The following is a 26,573-nucleotide window of genomic DNA, read 5'->3' on the forward strand; positions in this document are numbered from 1 at the left end:
TGCTAAGTTATTTTCAAAAATAGAACATAACTGTTGTAAACCACTAGCTCTCAGTGCCATATGATGGAAAATGAAGTGTTAACTCATGAATGGTGGAGAACATCTACTGCAGGGCACCCATTATTTGTGTAACTGCACTGAAACAAAACAATAGATTGCAATTGATCTGACATTTCCCATATTGTTGCAAATAAGAGAAATATATGCAAATCCAACAATGCTTTAGAGCCACAATCAGAGCCACAGCTGATTTATCTGAGTCAGACGTCTGTTCATAGAATCATAGTCACAGATTTATAATGTTTTTATTTAAAAAATTCTAGGAAAGTGTGAAATCTGTAATTTAACTTATTACACCAAACTAATAATATCCTTCTTACTATTTAAGTATATATTTGGAATGTTACACAAAAGTGTAGTATAATTACCACTTATTTTCATGAACAGAAAGCAATCCAGAAACATCCAGAGAATTATTTCTCATGAAATAAAAAAGGTAAAAGGTAAAAAAAGTAAGAAAGTCCACACCAAAAGGCTTAAAAGTACAGTCAGGTTTAATCCAATTTATCTGAATTACCACAATTTTTCCTTCACAAACTTTTGATGTGGAAAAAACTCAGAGACATAGTAGCTTTCAGAAAACATCCTCTCTAAGTCCAATAATGTAATAGTATGTATTTATGCTTTAATGTTTTAAAACATACTAACTATGCTTACGTGTTCTGTCAATGGTCCAAGAAGCATTAAAGTCCTTGCTTCATCACAAGTTTTCCCATTTGACTGTCCATGCACCACGCAAGATGAGACCTTAAATCTAAAGTGCAGAGCTTTTATATATCCAATTTGAACACTGACAATAAGAGACCCTGCTCTGGGCACATTTGGAGGAGTGTAGCCTCACTTTCTCTCGCGCAGTTATTACACTCCTCTCCCCGACACTAAAGAGGCTGCACCAGGACTGCTATGCCCAGCTCTGGAAACCCCAAATCAGGAGGAGAGGGAGGAAACTGGAGAAGCTACTGAGATAGAGGCCAAAAGCACGTGGCCTACACAGAGAGATAGAGGGACCTGGGCATGTTTAGTCCAGCAAAGAGTGTAAGAGGGACCCAACTGCAGCCTACAATTACTTCTAAGGCATTTACAAAGATGATGGAGACAAGCTCTTTGTGCCAGAGAGTACAACAAAGACAACGATAACATACTACAGCTTGGAAGTTCAGGTTGGACACCAGAAGAAGCTCTGCGGTCCTTGGAGCACTTCAAGACTCAACTAGACAAGTTCATGGTCGACCAAGTTTCTGCTGACAGCACTTCAGGAGGGAGGTTAGCCCAAGTGACCTGACCTGAGTACCCCTTGCAACCTGCAGTAATCCTGTCTCTCAGGAGAACTTGCAGGTTTGACTTAGTTATCCAGGCTGCTTGTACACTACCTGGGAGGACAATTGCTCCTGTCTGGGCTAGTGGGAGCAAAGCTGTAGAGTAAAATAGCTGGTGCCAAGGACCCAATGCCCATGCCGTATGTTTTTCAGAGCATTTTACTTTAGATTGAGCTCTACCCTCACAAACATTTGGAATGCATTTGGTGAGCACCTCGAGTTATCTTCCAGTTTTTCATCGAAAAGGAATCCAATTCATGCACACCAAGACCCCACTATGATGTGAGTCAAAGTGTATTAGATAGTGATGATTGAGAGATTTACTTCACTTGCAGATCTCGATGAATATAGACACATCCTACAATTATTTAGGAATTGAGTGAAAAAACCAGCACTCTCAGCTCAGAGCTGCCTGTGTCAGTAAATAAAAGAGATGGATGAGTTTCTCCCTCCTCAGGATCCACAATCATTAATTTCCTCTCATGCTTTAGTGTCTAAGTCATCCTTTTCTTGCAGAATGTAGCACACAGCTAACAAGGCTAATTAGTCAGAGGGTGCCATGGTGCCAACACAGCAATATTTTGGCTCCAAAGCAATGGTGTTGCTGTACCTTGTGATAAAAGCTAACTGTGTAGTTTGCTTTATTTGAAACGCTTCATTTTTTAACTTCACAGTAACTGAGACCCTTAGATCAGTCAGTCATAGAAGACTATATATTCTATTTTCTTTGCCTTAATACAGGTTAATTTTGGCATGGAAGTTTATGAAAATGCAGAGCATCATATCTTCATGATCAAGTAGAATAAGTTCTGTTGAAAACCAACTTACTGCTCAATTACTGAGATAGAACAAAATGATACTTGCCTTTTTAAATGAAAATCAATCATGACTACAGCTTGGTTATTAAGGAAGCAACAATACACAGTTATTGTTTGCAGTTAATTAAGCGTGACAGCAGAGAGAACACTCTTACTAGGGATCTAAAGAAGTCTAAGTTGCAGGAACAACAACAAAAAAAGGAAGTATTGGAAAAAAGCAGAATTTAAGAGTAAACATGATTAAATGACAAATGGGAAATATTTTGTCTGAGGTTTACAACAGATAAAACAGTTCTGCTACTTCGTGTTTATGCCCACAGGATTTATACCGCAGAACCCCGCTGGCTCTAGTTTTAGAACATGGTGCTGTTCCCTGCAGCGTAACATGTGTAGTCTTGTTCACAAAATGAAACAACACACTGCAGGAGTAGTTCTACGTTTGTAATATCTTAAAAATGAAATAGATAAAACATTTCTTCAACTAGAACTGTGGTCTGGATAAGACACTCAGCATACCTATTCTGTATTTTTATTCCTACCTCCATATCTAATGGAATGTGTTTATCTAATTGGAATTTGAGTCTGGTGCTTATATTAATTAATTCAAAGAATTCCTGTAAATGAAGTAAGTTTTGAAAATTTAAGGAAACAGAAGTGTATATAGTTAAGATGAGCTATGGTAATTAGTATGGATGGCAGATAAGCTGGTTTAATTAAATATAATCTAACTTGATTTAAAGTGACAGCAAATCTGTGAAGCTGGCAGCTCCTAACAACAAAAATGTCACACAGGCAAATTCCGCCTTCCAGGCTGCTGCTGCAGATGAACAGATTAACTAAATTACATTCTTTTAGCAGACAAAATGAGACAGTAGTTGTGAGATGAGCTTTCTACACCTCTTGATGTTAATTCTGAAACTCAGAAATACAAATAATAGTTCACAATAAACTGTGGGAATGAAACTAAATCTTATAAAACATAAAAGAAAACTTAAAAAAAAACCCCCAACCCTAAACTTTTCTCCACTATTTAAATGAACCCAAACCCCAAGTCTTGCACAAGACAGTGACTTGCTGAGTGCACATCTCCCATACAAGAGCCATCTCTTGCAGATGGCTGCCTCCTAAGCCATTCCACAACCACACTGCCCTGCCCACCCCTGCACTTGGAACTGACTAAGAATGTGCAGCCTCCTTCTCCTCATGCTCCCCAGGGTAATCCTGAGGACTGAACTGAATTAGTCACATATCCATCTACATCCTTTCTCCTGTCCAATAAACACAACTGTTTGTGTGCAGTGTGATTTCTGAAGGCTTGTAGCTCAGTCAAACCACTGCCAGTTTTCATTAGAATATGCCAAGGTGCTGCTTCTTAGTGTGAACTACTCCCATGCCAAAGTCTGACCTTCAAACACAAGCTGTTCTGCTATTAAAGTCACTTATTTTAATAGAGCAAGTACATTTTTCATTGTTGTGTTAGTAAACAGATGATGCAGATTTACAAAGAGTTGCCAAACATTAATCTCTGGGATAAATCTAAGTCACGGAACACAGCCCTGTTGAAGAAAATTTCAAAATGTCGATGCAAGTGAACAGGAAGAGTTAACATGTAAGCCTGATGGAAATTGCCCACTCCCAAGCAGCAGTTATTCAGTCCTAAGACCAAACAGTTTATCTCCTTGCTGGTGGTGTACTGGTCTGAGTACATTGATGTGAACGGCTGTTTTCATGTATGTGGGCAGCAGTCACACAACGACTCTACTCAGTCAAGGCTCAATGCAGCTGAACAAGGAGATTGCTCAGCCCCATTCGCCTATCCTGTGTTGCAAAGGAGGTGCCAATGTGGGGACAGTGAGCCCTCAACCACTATCAAAGGAGCAGCACATTCAAGTTGACAATCTGTTAATGGAAAAGTAACCTGTGAGTAACCATATCCATGCATGATGCAAGCTAAGGCCCTCAAGCAGAGGAAAATCCTAAGCATGGAGTATGTTTGCCCTACCACTTTTTGACTGACAGAGGAATGTTGCAATACCCAGCTTGAGAGAGCCAGCAGGAAAATTGCTGACTGACATAACAAGTTGCGGCAGGAAGCTGAACCTGGAAGAACCCAGGCAGAAAAAGAAGAAAAAAAAAAAAGGAAAAGCTGCTCTTGCAGCTGTTTAAGGCACCACAGAAATGACTGTCATATGGGGTCACAGAGCTGTCTACAGGTTTCATCTCCAGGCAGTCACCCAAGAAAGAGCAGCTCCTTGTATGTGCGGAAGATACAATTTCTTTATCATCCCCTGCACTCTTGGTGTTCTTGTGCTTTGCAGTGGTCAGGAGAGACACTTGCTGGAGGTCTTCACCTCACGGCTTTCAGCCCACCTCTCTGCTGCCATAGTCCCCTGCACATTTCACACCGTTACATGTATTAACACATGATGTTGGACTCTCTTGTGCAACTATGGAAGCTCTGGATGAGCAGTGAACTTCTGATCTAGTCCTGAATGCATGTTCACTAAGATATCCAGCTGTTTGCTTTCTCTTAAGTTTTTAAGTGCTTAGATTTGATAGAAGGGTAGGACAGATTGTTGCCACAGGATTTTTTAATGCATTGCAATACTAAAAAAAAAGTGGGTATTTTATAACCATTGTCTAGTAGCTGCAGTGAGAATTTCAGCACTTTAATTATCTAAGGTTAAAAATTACTCAGCAGCAGTGCCAAGTAAGAAGTGGCTGTCAAGCCTCTTAATGCTAGTATGTTCTTGACCCATTTGACTGTTCAACTGAATTATTCCTTTTAAACTACACTTTTTACTGATAAGGCACAACAGCATTGTGTATTACCCATGCTACTAGAAACTTCGAATACCAGAAGGTAACACGTTCCTAAATATTATGGAAAACTTGTCTCTGAAAATAATACCATAATAATAAGTAATTTGCATTTCTATAGTGCCTTTCATCTCAGAATCAGAGCATTTTGCAAGCAATAATTGAGCTTGAATCATATAGCAGGTAAGAGAGGTAGAAAAAAACCTTGAGTTCCCTAGTACCCTTGCCATCCTAGAAAATGAACTCCATGGACACTTGTCATTTTTTTTCCCTTGGAGTTCCTGTGGGGAGAGATCATTAGAATAGGCATCCAAAGCTTCCCAAGATTAGGTAGACTGGGAATGGGAACAAGCTGCTCTGGGTCAATTCCCAGTGTCCCTTCCCCAAACAACAATGCCAACCTTCAGATCTCTACTGGCTCTCTGGAAGGCAAATGAGAAATTGGACAGACTGAAGACCATTCATTAATTCAACTAAACCCCACAACTAACTAACCATCCAAATAAATTCTGATTAGCAAAACACTGCAACATTACTGTGATGTAACACAGCTGCATGTCCTCACTCCATCTCGTGGTTGGAGCTCTCTCATGAGACGTGCACAAAGTCTACGTGACTCAACCTTCTCAGTTTTTAAAAAAACATAACTACAAGATTGGACAAAGCATTTCAGCCCAAAGGAATGTCTGCTTGTCATGAAAGTCAGAATAAATATTGAAAAATAACATTAAGATGGTAAGTAATTCTGAAATGTGTCTCTCAAGTGGGAAGAAATGACAGGATGTGACTACAAATTTGTGATCTACACCAGAACACTTAAACAAACAAATGACCTAACTAGGCAGGATTCATAATGTAGGGCATAATAATAAGCCTAGAACTTATAGTTGCAGCAATTACCTCTTCTTTTTTAGCCCCAAATCAAACAATACCTGATTTTAAAAGAGGCATAGTTTTCTCTGAAATGTTCCATGTTGTCAGTTCAGTAAGATGTCAAATGTAAAAAACCACATAAACAGTAAGTAAACATATGCAACATGTATTTTTTAAAATTATGTTTTAAAAATTATAATGGCCAGACTTCTCAGTGTCATTTTATAGAATGCCCTGCATCTTGACTGCTAATATGCTTAACCAGTGCCACCTATTGGCTTAACAGTAACATCCAAACAATTAAAACCAAAAAGAGTTCACTAATAAAATCAGAGGAGTCAAGAACCATGTTAAAATACAGAATTTAGGGGAAACATCAATATTAAACTGATATAACAGATGGGAAAAGTGGTTCCTATATACAAACGTCAAGATTCAAATTTTCATTATTCACATGATTGTCTTCCCAATTTGAAACAAATATTGGTTTCTGACAGTTCTACTCTGTATGCAGCATGCTTACATGAAACAAATTTTGGAATCAGATCCAAACATTGGTGAAGTTAATGGAAAGATCTGCTAATCTCAGCAGATTTTAAATGAAGTTCTATCATTTGGCACATATTGAAAACCCGTATCTTTTGATACCTTACTGACTTCCACAGTCTGCATGAAATCTCTCAATCCATAAATAAATCAACCAGTAAATAAACAGTACATACTCTTTTGTCAGTCTAGTGGTGATGGTATGGATGAGGACTCTGAAGGAGAATTTTATCTCATATCGTGTCCTAATTAACTAACCTCACATTACCCCTTGGGAACACAGCACCCTTATATGTAGATGCTCTTAAACAAAACAAGAAAAGCTAGGTTGACCTGGAATCCTTTCCCAAGCCTGCAAATGCTCCTAGACTGCTCCTTGGGTGCATAGGTGTCCTTGTGTCCCTTGACTGTGATTTGTGGCAAACACGGAAACGCAGACGCATCTGCATGCAAATGCCAACAAACAGCAGGAGCTTCAGCAACACCACAGGTTGAAGGCAGAATCTCTACAGGGGGAGAGCCTTTTGCACTCTGCAAACTGCACAAGTGGAAGAATTCAAAAATGTCTAATTCTTTCATTTAATAAAGCAAGCAAGTTAGGAAAAGCTCCAGAAAACATGACAATTTGCAAACCATTATTGTCATACAATTAAATGATGTGACAGGAGAAACTGAAGACACAGCACATTTAGAAACACCTAAATTAAGTCTAAAAATTATCTCTGCAGAACACCAAAGGTTATTAAAATAAGCACTGGAAAACAACAAGGCCTGTTAGGGACAAGAATTTGCTACTATAATCAAAATTAATGTGAAAGAAAAACTTCTTGTGAAATCTAAAGGAGGAGTTCTGAATGAGTTGTGGAAATATGAGTAACAGAGAACAGAAGTAAGGGCCAGTGCAGTAACAAAGTTATGGGCAAAAATCCCACTGATTCATTGAGAAGTGTCAACTCACACTTCAAAAAATTATGGAATTTTCCAGAAAGCCCAAAAAAGGCTTACAACACTGGAAAATGCTTTTAACCATTAAGTTGCGTGTACTGCAGTAGCTTTGCTACTTCTTTTTCTCACATCACTAAACCAAAGAGAAAACCATCAGGGTGTGTTACTAAGGCACTTAAGGTAATGAGGCTGTGGCAGTCAATAAAGCAAAAGGATGTCACATTCTTCCTCATAACTGCAGGTCCATGTTCTTGAAGAGAATGAAGTAGTATCTTGTAGGCTTTGAGAAAGCATAAAGCAGATCAGAGCCCTAAAAAACCACAAGAAAGCCAGTCTCATAAAAGCACACACTTATTTCACAGTACAGGCTAGTACAGGACTATTAAATACACCTCATTCTGAAGAAATTCCAGTAAACACTCCTATGTGACTTTGCATCTGGCGGTACTGCAAAACAATTGAAGAGCTCTGCAAGCACTGTTGGCTCCTGAGTGAAGTTGCTCTTCCCTCATCTAAATTTTCTACTTTAGGGGCACAGGTCACAGAGTTCCAATCCAGCTTGCATTCTTCGTTAAGTTTGGTGCAATACAGCCACAGTTTGGGTCTACAAAACTGGTGAACTCGGCTGGGTCGACTGGAAAAGCATGACTGATAAATGCAGCCTACTGTATGGGCTTCAAGTGAAAGATGCGAAGACTTTTATGCCAGAAGATGAAAAAGTCTCGAACCTGACACTTTTGGGTGTGCAGAAGCACCCACACAAGAATAAGAGTTGCTGGTTGCTGCCAGTGCAGTAAGCTTGCATGAATACATAGTAGGAGTTTTCTTTGCAACAGATTTTTTTTCTCGATGCTAAATGGAGAGGTTTAAATAACATCACTGATCAGTCAGAATAGCTCATGGCTGCTGTAGAAACTGTTACCAAAGATGAAGAAATGAAATGACAACCCCAGCAAAGGAGAGCAGCTGCAAGAGGGCATTAAGTCCAGAACAATGGGACTCCATGAGGGAGGGATGCCAGAAACTCAACTACAGCTTGCCTGAAGAAGAGAATCTCAACTGATTTCTTTAAAGGACTACTTCACATACTGACAGACAATTTCAGCCTTGGTATTAACACCCACTTACAGGACCTGTGGTACAGGAGTTTTTAAAAGTGAGAATTCCAGGTAGGGTCTACACTGAAACTCATTGAACATGGCCAAATAATTTACAAAGTTGGCTCGTTTTGATGGATTATGTAATGTCTGAGAGGCAAACAGTGATTGACATGTAAAGGAAGAGTGATTTATCAGATCTTGTTCTCCTTACCCTCCCAATTCTAATGATTCATCTAAGCATTATTTTTAGTGAAGATTATATAATCCAGTTGAAAAGGCCATTTTTAATAAATTCTATAATGTACCTGTTTTTATTGGTCAAATATTTTTCTGATGCCTTGATTTTCCTAGCTATTGCTTTCTTGCTTTAGGTTTTACTAATTTCTTCTGCTTGCTAACCACATTATGTAAAGGTAACAGTAAATCTGCATTTTAACAATCTTGAGGAGTTAGCAACTGAAAAAGCTCAACACATGTTCTAGTCACTTCATTTGAGAAGCAGATGTATTTGAAACAAGTAAGTTTAATTTCTCACAAATACCTTATACAAGTATGATACAGAAAATAGTATTTAAAGAAAACTTCCAGAACTGGCCTACCAACTTAATTAATTGGTGACTGAACTACAGAATATTTCTCAGATTAGCAATTTCAAATTACTTTATCCATCCTCCCCAACTCTTCACTCTTATTTTCCCGATAATATACCCAATGAGTTACAATTACCTTTAAAGGAGGATAAAGACCTTTTATGATGCTATGCTCTCAATGGCAGCGTAGAATCTAGCTGAAAGGGTGGACTTGACTTTATTTCCGTTTCTTGCACTGCCAAACACTATCAGTCTTTCTCAGTGCCTACAAAGGTATTTGTCCCTTGGCCACAGAATAGAGAAAGAATAATCTTTTATCTGCCACACCTACACACGGTTAAAGAGAACTGAATCCGGAACTGGAGATTTTGTTTGAAACTATTTTGAATTTACATAATGACTGTGAGGAGCTGACTGTGGCATTAAGATTGGAACAATATACCAGCAATGGAATTGCTTAATAGAATTATATAATATTATACATGGTTGATTATAGAAAGTGTAAAAAAGAACATTTTTAATTAAAACAGGCAGGGTATAAAGAGATTATTTGCATTTAAATCTCTGTTTTCTAAAAAAAGAGAGGAATAAATGATGAACTGTGTCTTCTACATGTCTTCTGTTCTCTTTTGAAAAGCATTAACTCATTGACTGACATTAAACAAATCAGACCAACAAATCACCATGTAAATAAGAGAAATCCTGTAAATGAGTCTCCTCCTCCCATTCATAAATAAACCATCAAAGCAAAAGCTGTAACATGAGCCATAACATTAGAGACATTTCAAAAATGCCTGATTTCCGGAAAAGCTTCACCTGAAACAAGCAGACCACTGCAGGACATATGCATCCATGGTAAAATCATCCTTATGGGACTTTATTTATTTATATTATCTGTCTTTTGTACAGATGCTCAGATCGAGTTCCTGACATGGTAAAAGGATGAGGAGGCAAAAACTGGATTTGAAAAATTTGTGAATAATTACATACAGCAGTTACTGAAAGCTACTGAAACTCATTCTAAACAAGGAAGTTTTCAAGAAACTTTTTACTTTTGGTCGTTTTATTGACTAATGAGCTTATTTTGTGTCTGTATGTTGCTTGTAAGCATGACCATAGTGCTATGGAAGACATACCACAGCAGTGTGCTGTACAGTCTGCTTTCCCCTGTATTTTCTTAACTGGTTTGGAGACTGCTCATGAAGAGTGAGATAATCTATCTGGAATGGCACAGGTATGTTTGCTCCTGCTTCAGGCAGGAGCACGCATCTGAAGGCCTCAAGAAGTCCCTTGCAGCCTGTAGTCTGTGATTTGCACAACAAAAAATGACAAATGAAATAGCTGTCTAAGGTCCCTTGTACCTCTGTTACACGCACACATACCTGCTTTAGATGCATGTCATGGAACTCAATGGCATTAACTTTGCTCACCACAGATGGCTTAATTTTTTATAATCCTATGTTGGAAATGACTTGCATTTCAAAGAAAATCATGATCCAAATTTTGCTAGTGTTTCGATATACCAAATTAGGGATCACACAAACAGAAATGCTTCAGTAACTTGTTTCAAGATCACTGCGTAATTCTTCATCACTTTAAAATGTAATAGAATACATATATAGGTAAAACAAGACCATTCTCAAATAATAATATGATTCTGTAATTTTCCTAGTATCTTCTAGCAACCACTCCTAAAAAGATCAACACTTACTGCTTGCTGATATCTGAACTATCAAAAATATTATAGGGTGAAAAATAGAAATTTTCTTCAGAACTTACTACTTTGTCTTGCCAGAACAGTACAGGCTATGAATGTAGCCCCCAGGACTATTATCAAGGAAGAAAATATTTTTCTTTTGATGTCCTTTTCTAGAATTTGTGTGGCCTTTATTAAACAGCAGTAGGTATGGAAAAATAAAAATATTAACTCCTTAGTTACAAGAAAATCACTTATAAAGTGGTCATACATTATTTATGATAATTATGACAGTAAAGCAAGATCCTCTAGATGTGTCGTGTTGGCATAGTTAGGGATGGAAAATTCTTGATAATAAAATAATTCTTAGATTAGAGTCCTGCATAACACACTGGACTCCTTTGGATCAGATCTCATATCTTAGGCTCCTTAGATTGTTGAACCCTGTCATTTCCTTATTTATTTCCTAGTATGGCTCCATTTTAATACCTCTACAGGAACAAGGACATTCAGATACCTAGGTCTTCACAATTAACCTCTTTCTATACACAAATAGACAAAAATGGATCATTACAATGATGGTTTTGGATAAAGTTACTCTTTTAGGGAGATCTGCTTTTAGGTATCCTTTCTCCACAGATATTCTCACTTCTGTTTTTTGAGATCTCTTCTTTGGCTGAATACGCATGGTCTTGTTCATAAAAAATTCCCAATAAAATTAGCAGGACTAGGCATTTTACTGGGCAATAATCTATCTCAAGATTTGGAAAGATTGTTACAAGCACCAAGACTATTGACTAATTAGTAAAGCAACTAGACAAATTCATGGAAGCAAAGGGCCTCACAGGTTATTAAGCACAAAGACATAACCTTCATCATTTTGTCCCTGTTGTGATTCATTATTCTTTCATCATACATCTGAAATTGCCAGGGTCAGAGAGGAGTATTGGGCTCCTTTGGTCTAACTTACTAAGCCTGATCTTACTGCATTTGCTTCTCGTTTATCTTGTATGTAACAGCTGATTTGCATAACTCTGTAAGTATGGATAACTCACCTAAAGGTATTTAACACACATGGTTACTCACTAGTTCTCAATCATGTAAAAGTAATCTTAATCTAATATTTTTAACCTAACTTAAACTCTGAAAGTAAAGCTGTCCAGATAGGGCTCTAAGTCATTAATTCTCTTTTCATCTTAATGTTTTGCAGAGCATTACTAGTTAGAGACTAAATAAGAATTTCACAAATAACATTGCTATGTATCATACATATACTATAATAATCTCAACACCTGTTTCAGTCTGGAGATTTATAAAGCCTAGATGAGACTGTAAAGGTACTCAATTGCTAATAGAGTGAAATGGGCTCTATTAATAAATTTTTTCAAGGGTTTAATCATACCACAGATGAGTGTTACTATACTGAAGACTGCAGCTCTTCCACCCCAGGAAATGCTAACAGCAGGCTGAACAAGAGTATCTGACAGGCTCTGACAGTTTGAAATTTGACCTGCTTAGCTATTTGATCAATCCCAAGGATTGATACGTACAACAGCATGACTCTGGATTAAGATCAGCGTGGAAGTCCTGCCATTTGCTAGTCTTCCCAGTTTCTGGCAGGAAGTGTATTTTGAATACTCTGATAAATCTAGTCTCTAAAGGTGACTTTTTCCTCTAGATCCAGATTCTGCACAAGAATGACTGTAGCTGCTCTGTCCAGCACAGTGCCCTGTCTCCAACAGTGGGCAATAACAGGTGGTGATAGAGGAAGTTTAAGACAAGGCCAAAGACAGAGGGAGCCATTTAATTATGATGGTGAAGAGGTGGCTTACAAGACCTGCATTTGGTACGTGTCCTCCTTGCCCAGCACAGCAGCATGCACATGGTACTCTGCACTGACTCGGGCCTTCTTACTACTTACTTTGCTACACTGCTTGCTTTCAGCTACCTGTGATTTAGCTCTACTCCCCTTTTGACTATAGATTTTGTAAGTAAAAACTTCTCTCTGATACAAACCCTATATTAATAAGAGTAGTGTCAAGCCAGTGGAGTTATTTTGGAGGAGCACTGACACAATCATGATTAAATTGTGTTCTCTATCTATTATTATCCTTCTTTAATTAAAATTCCAGTAAAGGGATAAAGCAGTTGTCTTGAACAGCACTGCCTATAATAAAACCTGTCAGATTTCTTTGTATTCCATACACATGATGATTTATGATATTATATTTATATCTACCACCCTCAATATATTAAAACCTTAAATTACTGTAGGTAGATATTAGTAACATATTATTACTGCAGCCTGAAAGGATATCTCATCACAAAATACTCTTTCAGATGCTAAATTCAAAGGAATTTCAAAGACTTGTTTTAGATGAAAATAATTACCACTTGGGCACTGCCCTCATATCTTGAATTAGAAGTTTAGTAACTCCTTGAAGTTTTGCTTATGTGATATATATTTTAAAAGTTTCCAAACAAAACTCAAAGTCTAATGTAGTATTTTCTCTTGTGTGTTCACAAACCTGAGGACACATGCCCACACAGTCATGTAGGTAAGTTTCTTAAGAGGAATTATTTTTCTGCATAAGCTTAGAGATAGGATGCCAAGTTATGTAGTTATGTACCTTTTGTACTACACTGCTCTTATGTGATTACACAAATCCCACCACAGAATACACGTGGCCTCCTTGAAACACAGCCTTGGAAATCCTCTTCAGCTTGCTGCACAGCAGACTGCTGCTCAGCTGAGAGGTCTTCCCACTGCCCTTGAGCAGGCAGAAAACAAACACCCCTCTCTTGATGAGGGAAGGCACTGGGATGCTGCCTGCTTGGTAATGCCTCTCATTTCAAAGGTCTCACACCTTGCTGAGGGAGCAATTCACAATAAGGACCCAATTCAATACCCCTGCTGTCCGTCATCTAGTATATTATTTGAGATATTAATATCGCATGGAATTTGCACACTTGTTTCATTGTCCCTCACTGTACATAGGAACCGTGTGAAGGGTCCAGAAGTTCCTCTTCATCACTGAAAGAAAGCCACTGCCCCCAAGAACGAGGCACAGCCTAGCATGCAAACACATCTGAAGAAATAAAGCAATATTTGCCAAGTTAGAAAGAAAAAAAAAAAGAAATTGTAAGTTCTGCTTTGTTTTAATATTATTTCTTCAACACTTTGAAAAGCAGTCATAGAACCCAATCTGCAGGTGCATATAACTCTGTTTACAAGTTTACTTGTGGATAAAATCTAAACTCCTCTGTAAAGCTTTTACTTTTACAATAGCATGCAACAAAATCCAGGCAGCTCTTCATCATTGCTAGAAATACAACCTTGAGTGATACCCTTTGAACATATTCAGGTCTCATAGGAGACTGAGCACTACCAGCAAGTTTGAATACAGTCTATGACAGTGTGGCTTGAGTGTCACACATCCACTTATACCACTCTACAGGGTTTATAATATTTTATATAATTTATGTATATGTGTGCATATGTGTCTACAGACACCTATAGATACAGAAAAAATACAAAAAATTTTAATATTTTAAATATTATAAAAGAATGGATATGTGGTCAAAAATTTTAAGTAGATAGTGTAAATACCTAATCCATTTGAAGCTGGTAACTCCAGGTGTTGCTTAGCAGGAAGGCGACTGAGTTTCAGATAATTTTGCATACTTCTACACATCAAGAAGAAACCACAAACCCAACAAATTACATTGCTTGCTCTTTTACTAAAAAAACCCCACCCAATACCTCTTGATCATAGTATTGTTGTCAAATGCACGTCCTACCTTTTGTGGAAAATTAAACAAAAGTTCTCGATGTTGCCATTTGTGTATTTGGTACGTTTAGAGCAAATCCGTAGCCCAGTCCACAGGCTGCATAAGCAGATAACCCACACGAAGAACAGGAGGCCACAAAGAGCAGTTCTTTTCATACAGACTATCAGATTATTATAGTTTTTGGAGTTTATCTGCGTGACAGAATAACAGGCTTGAGGATCTCCTTAGCAAAAACTCATCTTGTACTGGTTCTGCTTGAGATCTGCTAGGATACTCTACCTTGCAGAAAAAATTAAAGCCTACATAAGACTTGGTCATACAGTCTCAAGGAGAGTCAGATCTTGCTTTTTGCTCAACCACAAAAACAATGGAGCTGTTCCATAGCACAAGAGAAAAGAGAAAATTACACATAGAAGAAGTACTGAAAATGGCAGGTTTCTTTCCAACTTAATAAATGCTTGGTATCTAACCTCTGGACTTCCTGAAATAAGACACATTTCAAATCAAGGTTCACACCAAACCTGGGTACTTGAATGATTTTTCTCTCCCAAACTCTGAGACACTTAATCTCTAAAACTACTGAACTCCCCTTTTTTTTTTTCCCCAAGTGGTACCTTGGTTTTTGACTCTTAAACACTACAGTGATGTGCGTCACACAAGACCATAAATAGGTACAAAATTAGGTAACCAGAACTAACACTTAGCACAAAAAAAGTCCTGGAGTTATTTGTCTCCACATCTCCGCAACACCTCCTTTGCAATTTCATGCACTTGAACATCTGTGGTTTTCTTTAGCTAAGGAATAAATTCCACTCAGATTATATAAAATTGTCTTTATAAAAAGATCTTCATGTAACGTATCCAAGCAGGGACACCATATGGTATTTTGTGACTGGTCAGAACGGACCATCATTAAGCATTCTTCTGGCTTTTGAATAACTTTCCACTTCAACAATTATATTTTCCTTAAGGAAAACAATATTTCAGGTAAAAATAATATAACAGACCTGGAACATGCTAAGAATGCAAGATTATGCCTTTCTCTTATCACATATGGCAATAACTTTGTAATTAAAGCAATCATAATTCTTCATGTGCTTTGAGTTACCTACCATCATGTTCCAAACTACAAAATCACATGACTTTATTTTCTTTCACTTGTTCATCCACATGGATAAAAACACATGTAATTCCTGCAAAGAAGCCTACAACAATAGGTCCAAATGAAAACATTGCTAAGACCTGTTTCTGCAGTCATTATTTAATCTTTCTCTAGTCAGCAAAACTAACTGCTGGTCAGAATTTTGCTTTATGTATCACAAGAAAATATGTAAATTTGGCAAGTGAACACTTGTACTTTACTAGAATTGAGTGTTTTTCAAATTAATACAATGTTCTGGATGATGCATGTCAATGGAAATAAACTAAGGTGAAAAACTGAATAATAAATCAAGAAAACTCGAAGTCATTCAATAGCATAAGACGAGGAAATCTCACTCCGGCAATTCATGGGGAAGCCAGTGAAGTTCCAGCTTTACAGGTTAGTTTTATACTGTGCTTGTGCAACGGAATCATTAAAGTGGTGGTAATATCAGTAGTATCGTCTAATAGAATAAGATCTTCTTTTCTTTTATATTTCTACATGTATACACAGGACTTCATAGTTAGGATTGTTAATCATGTCAAAACTAGTAGTTGGTTTAATAGTTTTAAAAAATGGGTACTGGAGGCACAGAAACCATGAGGAGTTAAACAGGGCTGTTAAAGCTTGTTCATGATCTCATCAAAGTTGTTTCTGTTTGTGTAACAGAAGGGTATTAATAGGCTAAAAATGGCTAAAAACTATTAACTGTCAAAATCCAGTAACAGCAATCCAGTGTTGGAACTTAGGAAGCATGCAAGGGTGTTGCACAGAGGAGAGTGTAGTATGTAGCTGAAATGGTGGCTGGGAAAGGTATAATCCATACCATGTGAAGCGCTAGGTGCAATCCTGTTTACACTTTGAGATAAGGCTGGCTAACACCACCTGTGTCAGGACACACACAGATTCTATATAAAGGTTTTATCATCCTGTCTGCAGTGGAACCACCTGTGTGTAGGATTTGGCTTTATACACATCCCTCGTCAGTGCATTCATCTGTTTCTACTAGTTACTAAGGCATCTTCACAACTAAAACTCCAAGAGCTCAGAGTAAAAAATTATCCATGTCTTAGCTAATCAAAGAAATTACAAGACTTTAAGTCAAACTAGCAAAGGGCTGATTTCCCCACTTTGAGAAGAACCAACAGGATTTAAAATGTTCAGAGTTTTGACTGCTTGTTCCAATTCACTGGATTTCATTTTCAAGACAAATTCCTAACTCCAGTTCAGGCACCAGTTTCAACCAGAGCTCGTAATACTTCCTTACATCACCACATAACTTCTTGAAACAGCAAACTTTGAAACTCAAATAATCTATTTGAAGTAGTGACAAGAATCATTGGAATGTTCTGAACCTATATAGGGCTGATACCACAGTTCCATGTAATGGAACCATATGGGAGTTTACACCTGTTGTTTTTCACATGAACTGCATGTAAATGGCAGGCATCTACATAGGCACTACTGAGTAGCAGAGAAAGTAGACTTGCTGTTACAGTTCACAGATCTCTATATGGAACAGTTATTACAATCAGGCAAATTACTTACTTTTCTTATCACTTTGAAATACGAAAATATCCCGAGAAAACCAAAAACCAATAAAAATCTTCAACCTCTCTTAGCCAAAATGCCTATTTAAATGCATATTTGAAATATTGCTGATTGCTTATATCTACTGAAATATGAAAATAGATTTATTTGTATTCAAATAATAAAGCAACTTCCATGTTTCTAAAGATCCAGTCATTTTCAGTGATATGAAGATGGATTAATTGGTATCAACAACTTGAGCAAGACAATACTGCTAACTACTAGGAGAAAATACAGTTTCATTTATCCACAAAATTTCCTCTAGAAAACAAGACTGCAAAATGAAGCAATCTCCTATTACCCATGCTTACTGTCTCCACTTGTTCTTTTTAGGGGCTTCTGGTTAAGAAAATTTTCAAATAACCAGTTTCCTAGTTGCATAATAAAAACATAATGTATTTCAGTCATACTAAAGTATGTTTGTAAAGAACAGACCAAAACCTGATTACCAGAGTTCTCCCCTACACACTTACTAAATATAATTCAAGAAAACTTCTTTTAGGTTTGTACACTTTCAGCGGTAGATAAATTTTTCTTGTGACTGCTAGCAGGATTAATCCCTATGCTTCTCTGACACCACAGTTCAAGTCTACCTCTGTGAGTTTAGGGGCTCACTGCCCTTTTCAGGAATGCTCTGCATCGAGAATGGGTACAAACTGTAGTGATATGCTGAAAATTAACAAGAGAGGCCTTAGTCATGCAAATATACATTGTAGTCAGGGGCTTGAATTGTGCCAAAAGGTTTACTTAGTAGGAATACTTCAACATTTTCATCCAGAATTTTTGCACTGTGAATTTTTTCAAGTGTTTTACCAACAACAGTTCTATTTCAAAGTACTTTATTAGATGACATCTAAACCCCATTATAGGCTAATTTCTTGTTTATCCACATACAGCTTTTTTAAAGTCACATTCAGTCAGTAATACTTCAACAACTATCAAGTTGTTGAAGTGCTATCACCAATAAATAGTAATGGTTGTTTCTTGTCATTGAGAGTCCTTAAATGTTCATAAACAAAACCTGTAACCACTCCGAAATTTTGGTCCCCCACTATCATTTTTAAAAGCAGGAGCAATGTCACAGATAAAATATTTGACATGAAGAGTGTTAATCATTGTGACCATGTGTAAAGAAAGATAATGTAAACAATCCTAAAATGTTTGCACTGTTTTCTTTCAGTGTTGGGGTTTTTTTTTAAAGCTGATCTTTTCAAATCAAAATTCCAGGGTAAAATCCTGCAAATGGATATATATAGCTTTAAATCCCAACTTTTAGAATAAGTTTAAGGTTTTCTATTTTAGCAAATATCTAGCTAACCTACCAAGCTACCCTAAATGCCATTCACATCAAATGCAGAGGCATCAGTAGCTTCCCAGTCAAGGCAATGCTGGCAGAAATCCATTTCTAATGAGTAACGTATCTTCTAAAAATCCACAGTAATTTTCTTTCAGAGCCAAATAGACTTTTTTTTTTCAATTATCACTATTTTTATATCTCCTTGCTTAGATTGCAGCAATAAACTGCAAACATCTTCATACCCTCCTTAAAGAATGTCATCTTTTTAAACAAACAGGGATGTTGAATATGAGAGCTGAGAGTTTCCTTGCGTCGAAAGCAAGCAAGAAGTGCTGGAGGTGTGGGAATTCTTCAAAGCAGCACTATGCCCAGTTTTTTTCACTTGTGAGCACTATTTCTCATACTCCCGTAAGTATTTGTGCCAAGACAATTTTCAATTCAAAGTTCAAACTATTTTGTCGTTTCAGGCGTGATTTTCAGATCTCTGATGTTTGCATAAAAGGTGACAGTATTGTTGAATTACAAGTGTTGGGGGGGGAAGGTGGTGGGTGGTGGTGTGAAAGTTAATTGTGAATACAGCGGGCTCATTTTTTACAGACAAGAAACGTCATAAGTGTGAATGCTTAATTTATTATTTCCGTGCTTCAAGTGGGAATATGCTTCAGCAACTCCTATCTTACAAGTGACACCTCCTGAATGTATGCAAATTCCTCGAATCAAAGGGTAATTTTAAAAATAGGCTTTAAACAGCAGGATGCCTAATTAATTCAGATACCCCGACTTTATGACTCCGACTTTATTAAGCTAAAACTGCAGGTTTCAAGGCATACTTCCTTGGAAGCGGAGTATAGCCAGGATCAAAGGATCACCTTAGCTGCAGCCTCTGCGGGCTAACACCTGCTTTCATTGTGCTATGAAATCAATCGGAAACTCTTATTAACCAGACCCCCCAGGAGAGCTCTTCAAAACATCTCCCCCAAAAAAGCCTCCCCTTCGCTGGAAGGCAGCCCGTTCTCGTGTCCCCAGCCCCCGTGGGCCCTGCAGCTCCGACAGCGCAGAAATGAGAGGATGCCCCGCGCCCCGGTGCCTTTCAGGCGAGTCATTTACGGACATAAAACTTAAGGAGCGGAGTACACCAGTGCCTCCAGGCCCCTCTCGGAGGTCGTACACCCACACCCGGTAAAGCCCGGCCCACACCCGGTAAAGCCCGGCCCACACCCCCGCGGCCGCCGCGACCCACACCGCCCGTCCGCCCCTGGCCCGGCCCGGCCGTGCGCCCCACACCGTGCCAGGCGGCGGGATGGAGGGGCCCTGGCGGCCCGAGGCGGAGAGGGGGCAGGAGCCGGTCTCGGCCACGCCGCGGCCCCTGAGTGAGGGTGCCCGGGAGCAGCGGCGGCGGCCGGGGCCGGGGAGCAGCGCGGGCGCTGCGGGGCGGCAGGGGGAGCTGCGGGGCGGGCGCGGCAGCCGCGGTTACCTTCGGGGTTTGGCGCTGATGAAGACGCGGACGCTCCTGCCGCTCGGCACCAGGTGGGACGGCAGCGCAGAGAGGTTGCCGGAGAACGCCGCCCGCCGCAGCGCCGCGTCCCGCGGGCAGGGCAGCCTGCCGCCCGCCCCGGCCGGCCACATCCCGCCGCGCCGCAGGGCGAGCCGCCGGCTCACAGCAGCCCCCGGAGCGCCGCGGCGGCGCCAGCGGCTCTCGCCACCGGGTGAAGGGCAGCGGCCATACGGACCCTCGGGCTGCCCTGGGCCGCCGCCTGCCTCCGCGGCGGCGATGCGGCTGGGGCTGTGGCCGCCGCCCGGCGCCGGAGCGCGGGGGCAGCGAGGAGACGAGGCGCTGACCGCCCCCCGCGCCGCTCCCTTGCGGCGGCCGGCGGCGAGGAGGGCGCGGGCAGAAAAGTTTGCGGCGGAGCGGTGCCGGGCGCGGCGGAGGCTGCGACGGGACGGCGGCCCCGCGGCGGCAGCCGGACCCCCAGCGCCGCCCGGCCGGCCACGGCCGCCGCGGAGAGCGGAGAGCGGCGGGAGGCTGCGCGCCGGGAGCGCGGTCTGGCCGGCGAGTCCCTCCTGTTCCTCCTCCGCCAGCGAGGGTCTGCGGTGTCCAAAGCGGGGACGCCTCCGGTGAGGCTGACGGCGCCTTCGCTCCTTCGAGTGTGTCACAGCCCCGGGATCGGATTTTTATAGGAAAACTGCTGCCAGCTCATCCTTTGGGCTCGGAAGAGTTCAGAGTCCTTCTTGTGTTCCGTAATCTCCTGCACAGGAGTCCCACCTGCTCAGATACAAAAGAGAGATGCTCTTGCTTCTTTTTTCTTTCCTTTGTTTTTAATCAGTTATTTATTTATCGGAATAAATGAAAAGCTGCGGTTTTGAAGAATGAAAGACACAGGAAGCAGCGAGACGCGCCGCCGGCGGGATGCGGTCCCTTTGCAGCAGTCAGCGGCGGGGCATCCCGTTGGGCAGCGCCGATGAAATATTCAGGAGGGCGGCGGGGTCGGGCCGCGGCTCCGCGGAGCGCGGGGGTGGGCGGGGGCGGCGGCGCGGAGCGGAGCGGTGCAGCGGCCCCAGCCCCAGCGGGCGGCGGGCCCTGGGCGAGCCGCGGAGTTTAGAAACCTCCCCGGGAGGGGCGGGCAGGCAGGGACATGGCAGCACGGCGGAGAGGAGGGGCTGGGGAGCAGGGAGGGGTGGGCACACGGCCGCAGACAGCTTGATGGGTCTGTTGGCCGTGGGAATCCCTTCTTGGTAGGAGGATGGCGACTTCGGCAGAGGGATCTGCAGGTGTTTGTCCCTGCTTGAAAGGCTGGAGACAAAAGTCTTTAACGCGGGTGGTATTTATATATTTTATGTGCTGTAACTGATACAAAGCTGATTTGTGTATTTCCACGTATATAATACAGTATGTCCAATGTATACGAAACAATCTTGCTGTGTTTTTCAACACAGTATTTAAGAACTGTACTCGTTTGCGTTACCCCCTGCGCTGCCGTGGTCCCAGCCGGACGAGTTGCCCGCTGTGGCAGCAGTAGGGGAGTCTGAGCTGACTTTCGCGGAGGCAATGCTACTGAAGTAGGAGAAAGCAAACTGCTCGGCTCCGTTTTAGAAACAAAGGTGACAGCCAGATGGGTTCCTTGAGTACTGATGAGCAGATTTGTTAAAAAAAAAAACACCCTCCTGATTCCTTAAAGAAATATGGCATATGCAGAATTGCATCCTGTATTTGCATGTGAGTATAAGGGAGTAAATTTGCTGCTGTTTGCTTGCTGTTGCTTTGTTAGTTCTGCGCCCCATAAATTTTGAGCTGATTTCAAACAAATGAAACAGAGGGTTAAAGCTTGAGATATTAATTCTCAAAGAAAGAACATTCCTCTAAGTTCTGTGAACATAGCTGGGTGGGGGAGAATGTACTTATGTGCAAAAAGGAAAAACATGCATCATATATTTCAACCATTAATATTGGAATATCAGCATTGGGCAGAAGGGTTGTGGGACTGTTGGGAACTGAGTGTCCAGGAACTGGAAAAATCCCACTTTTAATCCAAATGTATATTCCTATAGGATTCAGCAGTGTCCAATAAGGAGCTGATCTCACTTGAAGCCTGTCATGGTAGACACGCATATTTATCTTCTCTTTGGATTCTCTGATGCTCTGTTTAAGACTAGCCTGAAGCTTTGGTATAATTCGGTTAAAAAATCTGACAGTCATGAGATGCAATTCCCTAGGAAATGAGGCTTCATACATGTCATTGCCTACAAAACTGTTGGTCTTATCTGCACTTCCCTTTGCCTTTGTGTAGCCAATATGCTTAGGCGTGCCTTTTTCTGGCTGGTGTCATGAACAGGTAATTTCTGTAATACAGAGATGAAAAGCAGCTCCTTGAGGCTGCAGACAGTTAATGAGTGCATGAAGGAAATGATTTATAGTGTAGGCTGAGTTACGTGTTACGTACTTTGCTGAGACTAACTCTCAGCTGGGCTATCTCCTTTGCTTCTCTTGCATAAACTACTAGGCAGTTCGTAAGTAGGAATTTGCTTGTGGAAGCAGCTCCTGGTAAGGATGCAGAGACTATCATTTCATATTGCTGCTGCCTTAGTGTTATCATTTTCTCAGACAGCTTCTTTGGAAGATTGATCATTGATCTCCCCCTTCCCCATGCCAGCCATAACGCAGTGGTCTTTTAAGACTCTTTTTGGCAGTCATCTTTACTAAGTTGAAAACTTGAGTTCGCATAATTTTGGAATTTTTTCTTTGACAGTGTTGACAACATCATCAGCTTTTAACTGAATATATTGTTTCATGAACCCAGGCTGAATGAAATGGGACCAGGCGTATCACTTCCAGCTGTTCACCCTGTCTGTTTGTTGCCTGGCTGATACTGCGCTGGTGGCAGGCATAGCTGCGTTGCATATGAAGCAGGTAGTCCGTGCAGCTTGCAGGCTGCCTCTGTGCAGCTCAGAACCTGTGCTGATCTATATTACTATTTTGATCTGTACACTGGATTGCCTTTATGCATGACTCAGCTTCCTGTCACGGTAGCTGCCACCTCTGTGAAAGCTGAAATGGACAGATGCCTCAGAGTGGTAATCTCTTCTGCTGTCCGGCTTCAATCTGTTTGTGTTTGGGGCTCAATGTCCTAGGCTTTAGCACCTGTGAATATAAAATGCTGGGAATGAGGCTGAAATGGAGAGGATAAAGAAATGACTACAGAGAAACTAATTTATTGCTTTACCTGAGACTTTATCAGTATAAAAGCACTCTGGGTGAACTCAGCTGGGAGATTAGTTGGTAGCTTTTCTTAAATTAAAAATATTTTGTTAATTTAACAAATTAAAACAATATGAAAAAATGTTATGTAAACAAAAATAAAAATCATGACTAGGATTCTTCTGTGTTCATTCTAAGCATACATCAAAATTACCCTGTTTCACATTGAATAACATGCTTTTAAAATTGTTCATTTAGAAGTGATATGTTAGAATCAGTGTCTGTATTTGAGTCCCACACTAGTTATGTGGAAGCCGCCTGGGTGGTAGATGGCAGAGCATTGCCTGAAGGCATGATCCCCAAACTTTCACCCTGACTTTATTGTACTTGGCAGCTGATCTATGGTGTCTGTCAATAAAGCTAATGCAGGAAGTATCCTTTTGTCAGACAGGAGTAAAACCAGATCTGTAATTCTGCAAGTGACTTCATATAAACATGGCTTGATCCTGAAAATCAAGGAGTCTGCATAGTAACAGGGAATCTTTGCACATACTCACTTCTTATGTATTTTTCCCCCTTTCAACCTAATGTTACTTGGTTATCATTCTGTCTTTATTTGCTCCAAGTTTAAATGAAGGAACAGAATGCATTCCTTGGTAAAACACATGAGTAAAGTCAAGTTATTCCTGATGGCCTGATCCTGCTGTAATTCAAACAGAGTACTGCTTTATTTCTTGACTAGTTCCACAGGAGGTGGTACTGAAGGTAGGAAGAACAGTTCAGTAGTCCTGATTCAAATCCATCGTGATCCGTAAAAAATGCACCAAGTTGTTTGGCTTAAACCCAGCATGATAAGGGTTTGCAAATTAAAACAGACTTTCTGAGACATGTCATCCTGAGTCAAGTTGTTTAAAAATGAGCATTACAGATCAGTTCTAATATGTTAAAGAGCTTGGGAAGTAACCTGGGTGATATGCTATAGGCAGTTAACTATGAGAAACACTTATTCTGTCTGCAGGCTAAATTTAAGTTCTTGTTCATATGTGTTTTAATATTTCAATATATAGTGGGGTGTGCAAAAACACTTGGTAGTAGTTCAATATCAGTCTCACTGCTATCAGAGGAGACAGGCTCAGTACTTCTGTTGAAGGCATACCTGTAGCTGGCACTTTTGTAAAACATATACCAAATAAGTGACAGGGTCACAACAGTTGAGGGGTTTTATTTATATCTTTCAAGTGAAGCGTTTTGCCCTGCACTAAAAAACAGGCACTGCGGTATATAGCTGAAATACCCATCAGTCCTCCTCAGATGTTTAGAGCCTGGTTCTGCTAGGGGCTGTGTGTTCAGCCTTGCTATTGTCTTCATTCCAAACCAGTAACTATTTGCAGGAGTTGGGAAGGCAAAGTTTTAAGATCAGGTCAAAAATCAAGGCTTAAGGGTCAGCAAATTGACCAGAATCTTGCTGTTCGTGTAGAAGTTAAAAGACTCCTGTGTAGAGTTACATCATCTGATGAAATACTAACTCAAAGCTGAGTGTTACTTTGCTGCTCCCCAGCAAGCTGGCCCAGTTTTACAAGCAGGCGACGAAGGCAGTTGCCTAGAGCGACAGACAAAAGGAGGCAATAAAATCACATTCTAAGCAAGAACGAGACCCCGTGACTCTGTGCCTGTTTTTGCCGGTTTAATGAGGACTCAGTGCATTCCCCAGGCACCATTCTCCTCAAGGTGCTGATGTGCTGAGACTGAGCAAGCTCCTTACTACAGGAGCCATGGCCATGGTTTGAACATCCCATCTATTTGTGCTTGTCTCTACTTCAACTTGCTGCTGCTTAAACTGAGTGGAGAAACTTTATATGCTCCTCCTCTGCTCCTTTTTCTTGACAGTGCTGTATTACTTTTGCCAAAATGCTTGGATTGGCAGGAGAGCAGGGACAGATGTGCTGAGACTAGAGAGCTCACAAATTCATGCTTCACTAAAAAAACCCCTGTTATTATTAGCCTTGCAAATTAGGGATGACAGGCTGCTGAGACTTACTGAGTTTATATTTATGTCAAGAAACTCATTGCAAGAAGTAAGACATATCTTAGTAAATCTTACATGGGTACTGGATTGCTATAAGGATCTTTTACAGCCATCTCAGGGCTCAGTTAACACTGTTATTAAATTTCCTATTCTTTTCTTTCTTTGCCTCTGTCTTTTGGTTCTTTTACTCAGAGTTCAGATTGAAATGCAGGAGACGTGGAGTTTTTCTTCAGACTCAGATGTTTATTATTTCTTATCTATAGTGCAGCTGCACAGGATGTGCCTCTAAGTTAACATGGTGAAAATGGCCCCAGAGTTCTACCTTCTTAAAGCCCAAACTACCCAATTATGGAATGTCAACTAATTTATTTTTACTTATAATCCAATAACTAATCATTCATGTTCCACACTGCAGGTTTTTTGTACCAGTACCAGATCACCCAGGCTTGTGAAGAAGAAGGAAGAAGAAAGAACTAACCTACACCCAAAATCTTCTATCCTGTTACATGTATATCCCAGAAACCTAAATTTTCTACATCTCTACATATTCCACCCAGTGATATAACAAACTTCTTTTTTAATTACACAGCAACAATCTCAGTGCTATCACATAATTTGGGAAGCCTTTCCCAAAGCCCCAGGTCAGATGCAGTGCGCTTTTGAGGATCACTGCCTGTCAGCACTGAAAGACTGAAATTCTCTGAACCCAGGGTTCCAACACACTGCTTGATGTAGGCTTCCATTTTCCACCCAGTTTTGAGTGCTAAAAATGTTTCCTGCCTTTGCTCCACTGCATGTGCTCTGACACTTCTAGACTTTTGGGAAGGATCTCTTCTGTGCTCTGAATAGGTTGCTGTATTAGGCTTTGCTAATAGATAGACTTGGTGGAGACTTCAGTATCACTGACAATATGGTTAACAAGCTGTAACAGAGTACCTTTCTGGAATGACAGTCATTTTGCCCTACTGCTTTTTAGAGGAGCTGCTTGGAGCAGCAGAGTTTTGTGAGCTGACTGCAGGGACTGAGGTGACGCTGCGTTGGTTTGCTCTAGGTTCACAGTTGGTTTGTCATGTTGTCCAAAGGCATGCACTGAAAGCATTGGTAGGTCAGCCTTCACCACACATCAAGGTCTGTAATAGAAAGAAAGGAAATGCATATGGATTACAAAAAGGAGACAATTTTGTCTCCTCAGAAGTAATAAGAATTTGGAAAACTACTACGTTTCTTTAGACTTTGTAACTTCAGTCAATCCCTGTGTCATCAAAAGGAG

General features: G+C 40.5%; 1 protein-coding gene across 1 annotated transcript in view; it reads right to left on the reverse strand.

The window, feature by feature from the left end:
- Positions 1-20,225, reverse strand: part of NWD2 (NACHT and WD repeat domain containing 2) — a 54,206-nt gene extending 33,981 nt beyond the window's left edge. The window contains exon 1 of the mRNA XM_039551093.1: positions 20,059-20,225. Within this exon, the coding sequence (XP_039407027.1) occupies positions 20,059-20,210 (152 nt within the window). The 5' untranslated portion in view covers positions 20,211-20,225. The remainder of the gene's footprint in view (positions 1-20,058) is intronic.
- Positions 20,226-26,573: the final 6,348 nt, after the last annotated feature.

Source organism: Corvus cornix, chromosome 4 (genome assembly GCF_000738735.6).
Source record: "Corvus cornix cornix isolate S_Up_H32 chromosome 4, ASM73873v5, whole genome shotgun sequence".
NCBI lineage: Eukaryota > Metazoa > Chordata > Aves > Passeriformes > Corvidae > Corvus > Corvus cornix.